The 15,772-nt window shown below is 43.6% G+C and overlaps 1 protein-coding gene across 1 annotated transcript in view; it reads left to right on the forward strand.

The window, feature by feature from the left end:
- Positions 1–12,723, forward strand: part of RBFOX1 (RNA binding protein, fox-1 homolog (C. elegans) 1) — a 374,033-nt gene extending 361,310 nt beyond the window's left edge. The window contains exons 13-14 of the mRNA XM_015563803.1: positions 8,346–8,421; positions 9,976–12,723. Coding sequence (XP_015419289.1) covers positions 8,346–8,421; positions 9,976–10,098 — 199 coding nt within the window. The 3' untranslated portion in view covers positions 10,099–12,723. The remainder of the gene's footprint in view (positions 1–8,345; positions 8,422–9,975) is intronic.
- Positions 12,724–15,772: the final 3,049 nt, after the last annotated feature.

Consider the following 15,772-nt stretch of genomic DNA (forward strand, 5'->3'; position numbering starts at 1 on the left):
TATCAAATGTTACAGCCATGAATATCCCCTACAGAACTTGTTACCAATACAGAGTCTATGTCCTCCTCTCCCTGCCTCAGAGACTCTGATTCACAGACCTGGAGAGGGAGCCTGGAAATCTACATTCTTAAGTTCCTCCAGGCAATTCCATAGAGGTGGCCTCAGATCACACCTTAGGAAACACTGAGTGGATCACTCAGGAATCCTTCTATTTCAATGGCAGAACACCCAACAGGTTTATCTAGAGCCGTGCTTGGCAATATAGCGGCCAATTTCCATGTGTGGCTATTGGGCCCTTAACATGTGGCTGGTCCAAATTGAGATGAGCTATAAATGTAAAAAACATACTAGATTTCCAAACCTTACTACAAAAAAAAAAACCTATGTAAAATATTTTAATCATAATATTTTTGTCCATTACAGATTGAAATGACAATATCTTTAATATAGCAGGTTAAATAAAATTATGAACAACTTCACCTGGTTTTACTTTTTAATGCAGCTACTATAAAACTTAAAATGTCGTACGTGGCTTGCATTTGTGTTTCAGCTATAAATGTAAAAAACATACTAGATTTCCAAACCTTACTACAAAAAAAAACCTATGTAAAATATTTTAATCATAATATTTTTGTCCATTACAGATTGAAATGACAATATCTTTAATATAGCAGGTTAAATAAAATTATGAACAACTTCACCTGGTTTTACTTTTTAATGCAGCTACTATAAAACTTAAAATGTCGTACGTGGCTTGCATTTGTGTTTCTCTTTATATTTTTATTAAGCAGTACCATTCTAGAGCCACATTTTCATTCATTTTGTTCAAATGAGTATCGAAAGTGTTGGCATGCCTCAAGAACTGGTCTCTTAGAGGTGAAGGAAACTCACTCAGAATTAAAATGTTTTGACAGATAATCTGGACATTGTTAGTGTTTCTTGACTTTACGTTTTAATTTTGCCTCCAAGTAACCTGCCTCCTTCTCACGTTGCTTTTTTAACCTCTCAGAATCTGTGATCCACTTACAAGGGGCCGGGGGATGCCATTACTCTGGGCTTCAGATGGACAACTCAATTCAGGGGTAGTTCTGACTCATGTGCCGCATGAGCTCTGCTGCAGGGACCCCACACAGAATAGAGAGCAGACAAGGGTTGCAATCCTCCCAGTCTCAATAGCATCGATAACTGACACTTGTTTGGTTCTGACTAACCCTATCTCAGCTTCACTCAGCAATTTACAGTCAGTATGCACTATTACTATGTCTATTCATGGATGGAGAAGCTGACTTAGAGAGGAGATAAACTTTCTGAGATGACTCAGCAGACACATAGCAGAAGCAAGATTTGATTCTAAAAATTCTGACCTTGTGGAATTCTTAGCTTTAGCTTGGCTTCTCTGTGGAGCTATTGGCAACCCCATGCAGAATACAAACACACGAAAAACTGCCTTTGGGGTTCCCCCTGTGAATTAAACTGTAGTTGGGGTGCCATGCTGATTTCAAAGCATGATGGGAAATTCTTCGTAATTTTGGTAGAGCCGTAGTCAGGACACACAAGGAGGGTGCCTTGGCCTTGACATTAGAGAGAGTATGGCTCTGTGTCTTTTATTGTAGTGGAGGAACTGTGGGACCAAAAGCAGGACTGACTGTGTCTTCTTTTCACTAATATGTTTTTATTGATTTCAGTGAAGAAGGGAGAGTGAGAGATAGAGACATCAGTGATGAGAGAGATTCATTGATCAGCTGCCTCCTGCACGCCCCACACTGGGGATCAAGCCTGCAGCCTGGGCATGTGCCCTGACTGGGAATGGAACCATGACCTCCTGGTTCATAAGTCAATGTTTGACCATTGAGCCATGCCAGCTGGGCTTATTGTGTCTTCTTGACTCCTGGACAGTGGTTGCTGCTGTGCTGTGCTGAGTCCAGAACCAAGGTTCCTACCTCAAACCTGCTTTGTTGGGATTCCAAATAGGAAGAGCTTTTGAATTACTCTAGAGGACATAGAAAGGGTGATGCCATCTGACTTCCCATAGGTGGTAGGATCTGGTTCCCATAGATGCTACGTGCACAGGTCACATGTGTGACCAGCATCTATGTGCAACAACAGAGCCCATGGCTTCCCTTTGGGAAGCTAAAGAACCCAGAAGATGTTTTCCTTCCTTCTTCTGAGGACAAAAATCAGGAGGCTGAACACTGTCCTGAGTGACCTGTGCAGATGATTGTTGCAAATCCAAGCTAAGGAAGTGACCAGCGATAAAATTCAGAAATATCAGTCATGTTGAGGTAACTCCATGTTATTCGTCTCAGAGAATTTCTCCCATTTCTACTGGCATCTTTCTTGGAAGTTTAGTTGCATGTGGAGCTGTTTTCTTGGTTTTGAGATATGGGGCTTGTCCACTTCCTCTATCTTGTGTATCTTGTCTAAGTCAGTGCCTAGGAAAAGGCCACAGCAATCACAGAGAAATATTTTCTTAGTTGAATAGATTCACTAAGGCATAGTGAGCAACTGAGGTCTGAGACATGCGCAGACCAGTGGGAACATGCCCTAGCTAAACCATCACTCTCTAAGTAGCAGGCTGTCAGAACCACGGGGCCATGGTGTAGTAAATACTCCATTTGTACTGTGTGGCTAGTATGTGCCTTGCATGAATTAATTTTCCCCAGTTCCTTACGGGCTATATCTTAGATACAATTAGGAAGGCAATATATCCCTTAATGGCATTGCCATGCAGGCTCCTCCTCAGGAGGTTTCCTATTTTGAATGCCTACTCTGCAATGCCTGTCTGTGTAGTGAGGACACAGCATAGTCTCCGTGCCTTCCTGCTTAGATGGACTGTCTAGGAGATCTGTGCCACATGGTGACATAGATCGCAGGGGGAGAAGATATTTGATTCATCTTTCTGCTCCACCGGGATTCTCCCCCACTATCTCTGGGACAGGAGGCATGGGGGGATGATGCTAAAGTAAGAATAACTAGTCCCAGGAGCATAAAGACTCTTAATTGAAACGTATGGAGTGAAGTTAATTAAAGTGTTCTTACTATATCTCCGTATAAGAAAATCACCTGACTGTTAAAACCCTTGTTTGGTGTACCTACATGACCCTATTGTGTTTTATGAGCATCCAGCTTGTTTCAACTAGATTTAGAAGATGTTATTAACAAGTAATATATGTATGTCTCAGCAGAGCTCACTAAGTACTTTACAAACATGGGTTCATATTTCCCATTCAACAGGTGGCATGCTTATTTATTGAACCTGAAGTTCAAATACAGCAATTTAAACTACGTCTGCAACTCACAAATTAGCTAGATCTCAACTCCAAAGGCATCTGTACGTTGACTGCTAGAGCTACACATGATCATATTAGAAGAGGATCATTCAGTTCCTTCTACAGAGATTGGCTTGTGAAAACCTATATAAAGCCCTTGTATCATAATGTGCAGACTGCTTTAAAACATGTCTGGTTTCTTCCCATGCACTTTATCTGTGAATTAGGCAGGGCTCAGATAAAACGATACCATTTTATTGGTATCCTTGGTATCGGTGCCCAAGTCATTGAGCAAGGACATTGCAAAGGCAGAACTTGAACCTGGATATTCTTGCCCCAAGGCCTTTGCCCTTCCCAGGGCCCGGTGTGGGCCGCCTCATTTTAAGTTGTTGCTAAGGTCAAGATTAGACAAGGGCTCATGATGGCAGCAAGCTGTTACCTTTTATTCCTTTGTTTGTTTGGTTTTTCCCTAAGGGTTTTGGTGAGCCTTATGACAACTTGGGCAGTGATTTATAAACTCTCAGGGGTGATCGGAAATTACACACTGTATTTCCAAAGTCCCCAGAAAGTTTTCTTCTGGGTGTCCTTAAGGGGTTTGAATGTTGCTAAGAGCAGCTGACCTAAGGACTTCGGAAAGCTTTGCCACTAACAGAATCATAATGATGGGTACAGTTCCCTCCTCTCCAACCCTCCCTCTTGCTGCCTCCACTCACTCGGTGGCAGTGGCGTGGCCCTGGTTCCTCTGCACTGTGCCCAGTGCTGTGCTAGACTCTGCCCCAGACTCCATGGGGCTGACAGTGCAGGAGGGGGGACAGGTGAATAACCAGGGAGAGAAGTAAGTAGACAAAATTACTAGAGATTTGCTGCTTGGCATGAGGGGGTGAGGAGAGGGTGGGAAAGTGTGATTCAGAAAGAGGGGTCAGGAAAGGGAGCATCTCTCTAGGGAAATGACATTTGACCTGAGACATCAAGAAGAAAAGGCAGCAATTCGGGTGGAGAATGAGTGAGTGCCCAAGCCCTAAAAAAAGAATGAATTTGCATATGTCCAAGGAGTATTGAAGAGGCCAGTGTGCCTGGAACACAGTAAACAAGGGCTAGAGGGGTGCAGGAGAGGATTGAGAGAGGGACAGGGGTGACTCAGGAAAGTTTGGATTGTATTCTAGAATCAGGGGAGGGTTTTAAGCAAAGAAGTGATATAAGTAGATTTATCTCAATTAGATAAGTGGATAGATAGATGAATAGATAGATATATGATAGATAGATAGATAGATAGATAGATAGATAGATAGATTTGATAGATACAGATATAATAGTAAATAGCTGGTGGTTTGGAGAAGCAGAAGTGGAGCCAAAGAGACAAGATTTAAGGTTATTGTTGATTTGGTTCTGGGAAATATGTGATGTTAGGATGGTGACAGTGTGAATGGAATGACGTGGATACATTTAAGATTTCACCTGTAATTTCTGAGGGCTGGGCTGCGGGGAAACAGAGCGTCATGACCTGATGCACTGTGGTCCACCTTGGCCAAGACCAGGTGGGGTGGAGGTGACCATGTGCGGAGATCACTCATAACACGGCAGTCCAGACACATTTTCCCATCACTCCATTGGGGTCCCTGGGACTTGCCATTCTTCCTTCAGGCTGTGCTTAGCCAGCTCTGAGGGCGCAGGGTTGCCGACGTGCCTGGCATAGCTGTTATGAGAGTAGAGCTGGAGTCCACATCTTCCCTAATAACCTTGTGTCTAAATTGTAGTGTCACACAAGGGCGTGTTCAGAAATTAGCATTTGAAAAGAAGCCTCCTTGCTTTCAGTTTGAGCTGACATGGTCCCTTTTCCTCTGTGGAAATGAAATTTATTAATCATAATAAAACCATCAGAATCTGAAGGTAGAGGTCACCCTGAGGAGAAAAGGCGCCTGCTCATTTACCAGGAATAGTTCAGCGCTGCTGTATTTTTCTTCTGCCCAGGCAGAGAACATTGCCAAATTGTTACCTTGGGCTTTCCACTGAGGCTCTGCCCAGTGTTATAAACAAATAAGAATGTACAATTAAAGTACGTGGGAGAAAAGGGTGGGAGCTACGTTTTCATGCAATGCATTCAAGCCATCAGCATGTCGTCTACCAAAAAGAGGAAATCTTTGCCACAGTAAACTCATTCCCCAAATTAAAAGAAAAAAACAGTAATTCCTATGAATTTACATCTTCATACCCATTTTGAAGGGACATCATGCTGTGGCATTACATAGTACATTTCCAAGGGTTTTCAGTTCGCTTTTGCTGTATACGTCCTGTTCATACCACCAGCTTTGCAGAGTGAAAGTGCGTTAAAAATAATTCTATGATCACTTTTTTTAACCCTCTGGACTAATGACAGCTTTACTTTCTCATGAAATAAAAATTAACGAAAAAGTTGTATCTCATGTTCTTTTACACCTATGAATATTTACTTCTAATTGCATGGGTCGAGGCCCAGCTTTCATGAGTGATCTCCCTGAATGAGTGACATCTTCAAAAATGTCATCATTCCTCTTGTTTTAACATGCCCTCTGTCTTGGACTCCCATCTGTTTTTGCTCCCAGAGAGATGGGGGTCTTGGAAGGCCTTTTGTGATGAGCCAGAGGGCTGGCAGGTGTCTCAGGGGATGAAGTTCAAAGGGGAGGGTAGATTGTCTGTTTCACTGAGAAACATCCATTCTCATACCGCTTGTGAGGATCGGGAGAACACAGTGTGTTGAAGCAGAAAGCCTCATCTGGATTGTTGGAGCTTGGTACTCCCTGAACAGGCAAGGAGGGCTCGGGAAGAAGACACATCCAATGTGAACTGGTCAAATCATTTTTTCTCACCTGGAGTCTAAACTAGAGCCCATGAGTTAGAAGGATCTTCACCCAACTTCTTCCGAACTTTCAGGGTTCCATGGTGTAAGCAATCATGCCAGGCCCATCCAGTACATTCTGTTTTGTTTTTCTTAATCTTTATTGTTGAAAGGATTACATATGTCCGTCCCCCCACCCTCTTCCGCATTGATCCCTTCTAGCCAGCGCGCCCCTGCCCCTCCCCCCATCCCAGGCCTCCACCACCCTATTATCTGTGTCCATGGATTATGCATATATGCATTCAGGTTCTTTGGTTAATCTCTTCCCACCCACCTACCTCCCCCACCTTCCCTCTGAGATTCCATAGTCTGTTCCTTGCTTCTATGTCTCTGGTTCTATTTTGTTCATCAGTTTATTTTGTTCATTAGATTCCACATATGAGTGAGATCATGTGATATTTGCCTTTCTCTGACTGGCTTATATGCTCCATCTAGTAGATTTTTTTTTTAATATATTCATGTCAGAGAGGAAGGGAGGGGGAGAGACAGAGATATCAATGAGGAGAGAGAATCATTGATTGGCTGCCTCCTGCACGCCTCCCTCATGGGGATTGAGCCAGCAACTGGGGCATGTGCCCTGACTGGGAATTGAACCATGAGCTCCTGGTTCATAGGTCGACACTCAACCGCTGAGCCACGCTAGCCAGGCCCATCCAGTTTCACCAACTATGAGCAAGAAGATTGGAAGCAAAATGGTGAAAAGATAGAGAAGGAGAAGAATAAAGCCTGTGGAAATTAGACTCCAAGAGATGGGAGGTGGCTTAAGGTTGACAGTAGTTGATAGAACAGACAAACCATTTCTTCCGGCCTTGTTCCTTCATTCTTTAAAGGAAAGTCCAAGAGCCAAAAGCTGTGGGTAATCCACATATATCCCATTTAGTGACTGGTACCCCATTCCCCAGCTGCTAACAGTGCTCAGGTGCTCCCTTCTTCAGAGAATTACCTTCTGCCCACGAAAGTCACTTCAACTCAGTTCTTGTCTACCCCCCGGAGAAAACCTGCAGCTAATGCTCAACTTACATGAGTGTTCAAAAAACCAACCCCCTTGCCTCCAGCTGGGATTCATTCTGGGGCACAATTCACAGGGTCAGGTGAAAGTTAATCTCTAGCTCAGGCCATTTCTCCTCTCTCCCTGGCTATGGAACTGCCTGCCTCTCTCTCCCCTTCTTCTTTACATGCACAAGAATCTCTATTTCAGGCTCTTCTGGGGAACCTAACTTAAGATTGCATCTCAGCTTTGATCATTATTGAAGGAGCAATGTTCAAACTACCTGCAAGGAGGTATCCGGCAGGCCATTTAAGTAAGGGTACATGCCCCCATGGAAAGATCCTTCCAGTGGCTCTGAGAAATGTGAAGGTCAGCTCTGACTATCTAGCTCTGTGATCTTGAGCAAGTGACTTCACCTCTCTGAACCCTAATTTCTGATCTGTGGCATCATTCAGTCCAGGACACTTAATAGACACTGAATGCATCAGGCTTCCTTCCCTTCTTCATTTTTTATTCTGAGGCCTGTGCTGGAAGTCATGGCAGAGGAGGGAGGAGGATGGGAAAGAGAGACAGAAAAACTCGAAGATAAGGAACTGTCATCAAGAAATACTGTTTGAAATGTGTCCCTTCCCAGAACCTGACCATAGATTGATGAGTTAGAGGTTCTGGATTGATAGGATTGAAATCACATGAGCTATAACTCTTGAGTGGGGTGGGATGGTGTCCCAGAAACCCTTCAAGGATGCTTCTATTTAAGTGTGTTGGCTCTTAACAAAATGTTGGACCCTAACTGCAAAGACTGGGTCACTTTGCCCATTTTGATTCACCCTTTCTCCTTTGATTGGTGACAGCTAAATTAGGAGAAAAGGACCATCTCTCTTGAGTATTAACATGTCCCCTGGGGGTACTGGGTGTACAGGGCTTCTTAAAACCATTTTTTCACATTGTTTTGTGTTGTTTGTTTGTTTGCCTACCTTGGTCTCCAGGGTAGCCGCATGAGCAGTTAGAAATGGTCCTATGAGAGACCAGCCTTGTTAAATGGACAAATGCACAGATGGACTTTTTAAATGTTATGTGGCAGATAGGAATATGTTCCTTAGGTATGAAGATGAGTAGGGCCCCTCCACACTGTCTTGGTATTTTGCATTTTATGGTTGCTATTATTACTTTGTAACTGCATATTATGGATTAATCTTCACCTCTATTTCCCTTTCAGTTACGGACGAGTTTATGCTGCCGACCCCTACCACCACACACTTGCTCCAGCCCCCACCTACGGCGTTGGTGCCATGGTGAGTACCAATTCCTCCTCTTCCTCACTTCTTCCCACTCCCTTCCCTTCCCCAGCTGGGACCTTTGTACGGGTTGACGGTTGATGTCCTCTCACTCTCCCCTTAATTGAATTTGTCTCTTGTGCTAATCTAACAGCAGCTAAAATGCCACATTAATCCTCCCAGTAAACTTGATAAATGTCTTAATTTCTTGGCAATGTAGTGCATGTAAGTTATTATATTTCTAATTTTGCAAGTCTCACCTAGCAGAGCACTTACCTTAATGGAATAATTAGTCATTTTGATAATTAAATCCATCACTAACAGAATGCAGTGTCAATGCAGAACTTTTTTTTTCTTTTTTTTTTCCCTCCCTTGCTGCTCATTCACATAGCCCCAAGGTTCCAGCCCCAGCACAGACTTCAGAGGAGCTAAGCTGCACACTTCCAGGCCTCTGCTGTCAGGCAGCTGAGAATCTGACTGCCTCTCCTCCCCTATTACAATTCATGTTTAAAGTCATAGTCGCCCAGGAAAGAAAATAGAGAGGGGCACACTTTGTGTGTGTGCCTAGTACATAAGGAATTAGAAGGAATCAGCTGGGTTTGAGGGTTGTCTTTTGTTTTTTGGGGGGTTGGGTTTTTGTTTGGGGGGTGGGGGGAGGGCAAACAGGGGAGGTGAGGGTGGGTGAATTTGCCTGTACTTGTTCAAACTTCTATGCACTAAAACTCTTGAGTACAGTAAGACGTGCCCATCACGTGAGAGCGTATGCAATCATTACACAGCTTTTGGCATGCAGCTTTCTGCTTGGGATCAAGACTCTCAGTCCTTTATCCTAAAACTCAATCCCCATAGGCATTCATTTGAATCGCCAATACCTTTAGAAAAAGGAAATAAATTAAGTGCCACCTCGTAGCCGTCCAAAGCCATGGCCAGACAATTCGCTGGAGCGTGGTGGTAGAAATTCAGCCACGATCTGGGGACCATGTTCTTTTGCACAAGCTCGGTTACATCAAGCAATCCATCCGTATGACTCCCCTCTTAAGCGCAAATTCCCATACTGCTCATTGAGCCACGTCAAGTAAGGAGTTGATTTAAATTTCCATCCTGATTTTGCCTTCAACCACTCTGCTTCAACACCTAGTCCACTTGAGTTATGTGTTGGAAAAGAGAGTGGAATTACGACATTCAATCAGTCATCTGCATTCAACCTCTTGAGTGTAGATTGAGCTTTTCCCGATGGATCATAGTGTTAATGAATCAAATGAGCAAACAGAATGAGACACTGCACATCCTTCAGTGGTCCAGTGTATATCCGGGTCCTTTCAACTACCCGGACTGGCCTACAGAATTGGGTTTCAGAGGGGCTCTCTGTCTGTGGAGCTCTTGGGGGGATGGGGGGTGGTTAGGATTGGCCCTATCTTCAGTTCTCCAAGAATGGCCTGGGGTTGGGTAGGGGTGCCTTCATTTTGGTTGAGTTTGAGTGTCTATTTTTCACATGAGTAGTCTTTTTTTGATGATCCACGTGTTGCAAAAGGAAAATGTAAAAAACACACCCCTCAAATTGCTTTGTTTCAGAATGCTTTTGCACCCTTGACTGATGCCAAGACTAGGAGCCATGCTGATGATGTGGGTCTCGTTCTTTCTTCATTGCAGGCTAGTATATACCGAGGGGGATACAACCGTTTTGCTCCATACTAAATGACAAAACCATAAAAACCTTCCAATGTGGGGAGAAAGGAAGCTTTCCGAGGCCTGGGTATTGCAATACATGCAGTAGTGCATCATTTTAGCAACTCTAAAAACTAAAAAGAGGAAAAAAAATTACATTTTTTATCTTATACCTCAGATATTTTGTTCTGTGTATTTTACTATTGTGGGTCTTTAATTTCTGAAGGTTCTGTAGTTTGGTTGCTGGCTGTAGGAGGTTTTTTTTGTTTTTTTGTTTTTGGTTTTTTTTTTGTGGTTGACCTAGAGAGATGCTAGCTATGAATAAAAACTGGTTTAGGGCCATATCCAGAGTGCTTTATCATGTAAATGAATTATATATGCTGAATAGTAAGCTACTGGGGTTATCAGCTGTTCGGGAAGAGTGTAAGTGACTACAGTAGTCATTTTTTCTGCATCTGCATTATTTTATTTTATGAAAGGGGAAAGGTGGGAGGGACTTAGGGGATTGGGACTGGGGTTCGACTGAAAGAAAAAAAAAATAGTAACTGATGAATCTAAATGACCCACTGCACCAACGATCATATAGCAACGGTTCTAAGTTACTCATTGTCCGTTCAGGCCAAAGGTTATGCTGTTAAGGGGATGCTTCTAGCAGCCCTTGTGCATCCAAGTTGAATGAAGCTGTGCAAACCCACCCTTTAACCTTTCCCCCTGGGCAGTATTCAGCTTCTTAACCAGCCGCTAGTTATTTAGGCAAAAACTGCTAGTTAGGCCATCAACAAGCATTCTTTTTATATTTCTTCCAGTATAATAAATTATTGATATCATTGCTGACTTTTATATTATGGGAGGGAAAAAAATAACATTAATAAAAAGGTGATAAAAAGCACTGTTTCTATTTTTTTCTTTTTTTCCAAAAAAAGAAAGTAATAAAAACTTAAATTCTTTGTACCAGTTAAAAAATGTATAAAATTTACATCTGTGCAGTGGAGTTGTTAAGTTCTAGAAACAGTCTATGAAGCTTTAGTTTTAGCCTAGTAGAACAACTGTTAGAGACAGACGTATAATTTTTATGGAATTACATGATAATCATATTCGGATTTCTAGAAGCATTTTACAAGTATTGCAATCATTGAGTAGAGATAATCATGGTATTTTCGTCAGCTTGGTACTTTTTGAAACATGACTGTGTTATGTGAGCAAGCTGCAATTTTTCAGTCTGTGAGAGCCTGCCCACTTTCCCCCCACCCCACCCCCTATTCGTCCTGGTCACAGTGATGATCTCAAACCAGTAACGTGAGTTCTGTCTCCAAGGCCCAGGACACTTGTCAGAAGGAAGCAAAAATGTAGGTGTACCCTCCTCCTCCCCGAAGAACAAAGCCCCTCCCCCCACCTCAGAAGCAGGGCCAGAGCGACACACATGGCCGAAAAATTGCAGTTTGTCCGGATGACTTCTGTTTGAACGCCTTCCATGTTGTCCTGTTTACAAGTTAACCTGAGTTGGGGTATCTGTCACGGGTCTTCCTGTTTTTGTATTTAAATGAAACAAGCAGCAGCAAGCTGTCCCCAGTAGTTTTGCTGCCCTAGTTAAGTCTTCATGTGTACAGTGCCGGCCGTCTGGCAAGCACTTTAGTAAGTTATCAACTCACCGCTGTGAACCTGCCAATCCGCTGTAACAACTCTGCTTTCAAACAAAACCAAACAAAACTTAAAAAAAAAAAGTGTTTGTGATCCAGCATTCTTGTCATCCTATGTGCATGCAGTAAGATCGGTTGGATATTAAACCATCAATAAAGTTTCACAAGATTTGAAAACCAAGTTTCTGTAGCTTCGATATCTAAGGCAGATGACGGTTGTCTTGAACCCAGAGAGAAAGGGGGGAAACCGCTCAGCAGCCCAAAGCGTATTAGACGTTCTTTTCCGCAGGCTTCTCTGGGTGGGGGAGGGGAGGGGCAGAGGGGTGTTTTATAGCATCACTAAGGCATTCCCATCCCCCCACCTGGGAAGCAATGTGATGGCAGTTGATGTTTTGAAAGGCAAGAATTTCTTAAAATACCATGGCATCCTACCCCGGAGGGGAGAGAGAGAGAGAAAGAACAGGGGGCTAGGGAGAATAAACAGATTTCTCCCAATTGCCTCAAATTTCACACTCCAGAATTTGCATTGTATTTGGAATCACAAACATAGAATTCTTACTGTGTTGGTTAAAGTAAAATTAATTTGCAGTTTTGATTTTCATTGATGAGCTGTACTTTTCCCCCATGACTGTATGTAGTTTTAATAAAATCATTTAGAGCAAGTGGGTGCCAACTGAGGTTGCAGATCTTCTGTCTAGGCACTCCTCCAAGATGCCAACAAGTCATTTTAAAATGTATGTCAGAGATGTAAACAGACATTTTGGATTTTTTAAAACAGTATTTATTTGGAATGTTTTCATTTATCTAAATAACTATTGCTATTATGAATTATGAAAAAAAGATTAATATCATGTGTGGCCTATAGTGACTTCTTAACACACACATCACGCAATCTGCAAACCCAGAAAATGTGTATATCTGTCTTTAGAAATTAGTGTTTATATCACTTACAGTGGTTTGTGAATAAAGAAAACTGGTTTGTAATATCAAAAAAATAAAAGCTTAGTCTGAAAAGGTACCTGTGAGTTGGTGTTCTTAGTCCTTTGGCTTCTGCGTGTTTCTTTCAAGGGTGTGTCCAGCAGGGGGCGTGGTGTGGGCTGCCCAGGTGAGCAGGAGGCTGCCATAGCCACTAGTGGCGCCCCCTGCAGGTGCACTGGCAGTGTGGCACACAGGGTTGTTCCCCAGGGTGGAAATGTCAGTCTTTGGATGAAAACAAAACAACAAAAACAAATTGTGAATTTCAGTGAAACATCTGTCCTAGTGACCAGTACAACTCTGAGGTGGGGGGAGGCTTGTATGATGAGGCTGAGAAAACCAGTAAGTGCTAGGTTCCCGTTTATGGAGTGCTTACCATGGGCCACGAATCCAGCTTAGGCTCTTGTGTTGCTTATTTCATTTAATGACTTAATACTTCTATCAGGGTGATCTACCCTATTTAGTTATCTTAATAATATCTTCTGTCTCGTTCAATTATCTTAATACCCCTGTCAAGTTTTCAATATGTGGGGTCTGGAAGCATATGTTGGGAGTTTGAATCCCGATTCTGTCACTTGCCAGCTTCAATGCAGGACAAGTTAAGCCAGGGTTCTGTGCCTCAGTTTCCTCACCCGTAAACCTGGATGATAGCAATACGTGTCTCTTAATATTCTCATGTGGAATAAATAAGACAATCTATGTGACGGGCTCATTGCTGTACTTCACCGACTGTAAGCTATGGTTATTTACAGGGAGGAAACTGAGGCACAGAGAGCTTAACTCATCTGAGATCACACATCAAGCAAGTGGCAAGGCCCAGACCCCAAAACCGGCATGCTTCGTCCATAGGGACTCTTCTCCTGGCCCGTGAGCATTCAACTCTAGAAACGATAGGACTTAGCCTGAGTGCCCCACACAGATACACAAGGCAGGTTGTCTTATTAGTAATTATCACACCACATCAAGTATACTTAACGGTCCCTTCTTTGTGAACTCCTTGTAATATGGAGAACTGGGAGGGTCATAGTCAACTCCCATCGCCCTGTGTCAATTGGTCCTTGAAGGCAGTATGACCCTCCTTTTATAAAGACAATGAGAATTAATAAGTCATATGATTTGCCTGAAGTCATGTCTAGCGACTGTGGGAAGCAAGGTCCCATGAGGATTTGTCTGAGCCTGGAGCGTATGCCTTCTTCCAAAATTCTGCTCCATTATTTATGATGGGGGGGTGTTGGGGGGGGGGTCATGTTAAACCTGGGCTTCTAGTACTCTCCTTACAAAATATCTGAGGCTGTATCAATGACAGCAAAGATGTCGCGAGCTTTCTCCTGGCATATGGCAAGGAGGAAGATAATTATCTCCTAAATTGCTGGCTTTCTAATTGAGTCCCTACCCTCTCCAAATCCGAGGATGTAAGTATAGATGTGAAAAGCAGTCATTTAGAGAATCTCCAAAACCAGGCTCTTCTCTAAAATGAAGGTGAGCCTATAAATTCCATGTGAAGTGTAAAGTAAATACAAACGATGGCAGAACGGAAAGGGCTTCTTCAAAGGCTCCGCCAGCAGATGCACATGTGTGTCCCCTGCAGTGCGGGCAGGATGAGCCAGGCAGCCCGGAGGAAGGCCATGTGCGGTGCACAGGACTGTGTATAAATGGAGGCTGTTATTTGTGTTTTCGAGGACAATGCCCAGGAGGTAGAGCTTCATCCCACCTGCAATTTTTTTCTTAAAACAATATTTTCATGACACAGTAAGACCTTCTCCGTATTAGAAATAAAATAAAATAAAACAGTGCAGGTGCAGTTCCGTCGCTCAGACCACCGTCTCAGTCCCGTCCCATTTTCCTACTCACCACCCTGAGGACCTCAATAATACGTGGTGACATTTGAAGGCTGTTTCTACTTCCTGGAAAGCAGGGAGCTCTGTGAGCACTCCGCTATCTCAGGCCTCTCCCAGGCAACATAACATGCACACACATGCATGTACGCATGCACTCATGGCCATGTGCATGCTGCACATGTGCACGCACAGCAAACGTCCTTTACTGCTGTGACAGTGCCCCTCTGAGGGGCCATCCCCCGACCTCCTCTCTTAGAAACACCTGATGAGCTTGTTTGAAAGCAGATTCCTGGGCCCCATCTGCTTTGGGCACTCCCCAGGCTGAGGGCCACCGCCCTGTGGGAGGGACCACCTTCTCGAACTTCCTGAGGGTGCTCTTGTTAGGTTCTCCCCGCAGATCCGACCCTCATAATGCCAGGAGGACCCATCAATGTGCATGTGCAAGTGGGTGAGCGCATGCCCACATGTACTCAAGCATCTACCTGCCTGTACCTATGTAAGACGCACATTCTCAACCTTGCTCATGACAACCTGATTATTTTGTGACCCATAAAGTTCAGAATCAGTACTGGAAATAGTATTCTCAGAAGAGATAGAATAGTCATATTCCTGGGAAAGCCTGGGGTGTTTGTGTGTGTGTGTGTGTGTAAATTCACTGTTGGACAATACGTGTGCTCATGCACACACAAATATATATGATCTCTTTGGGAGATTTGTATGTAAATTCAGCAGGTGCAGTCTTTTCGGAAGGACGTGACAATCTCATGTGCCATTGCTGAGGCTTCAATCTGATGTTCATCTCACAGCCCTTCAGTTCATGGGTGAAACTGGGGTTTCCCATTGCTCTCATCTGACATCCTGAGAGATGTCGATTTGGGGTGAACAGGAGCACTTGGCCCCCTGGCACTTTGGGAGAAACTCCTGGGAGAGCCCAGTCTTACCTCATAGGCTGCGCACTCATCGCCCAACTGGAAAATTGGAGGTGGGCCACGAAACGGGTGGGAAAAAAGCCTCTGTGGCCTCGCGAATCAGGCTGCTTTGATGACAGATATCTGGGGTCATAAGGGAGTGAACCCACAATCTCAAAGTGGGGAATGATTTCTGGGCAGCAAGGCAGTATTAGGAAGAAAACACCAAGGGTTCTTTTAACCCTAATGGAGTCACTTCTTAAAGGGAATAGGGCTGTAGCTTGTATTGAGAACGAAAGAAGTAATAAGAAGACTGGCTAACATGGTTTCACTGCAGTTCCGGGCC

This window comes from Myotis davidii, unplaced genomic scaffold (genome assembly GCF_000327345.1).
Source record: "Myotis davidii unplaced genomic scaffold, ASM32734v1 scaffold639, whole genome shotgun sequence".
Lineage (NCBI taxonomy): Eukaryota > Metazoa > Chordata > Mammalia > Chiroptera > Vespertilionidae > Myotis > Myotis davidii.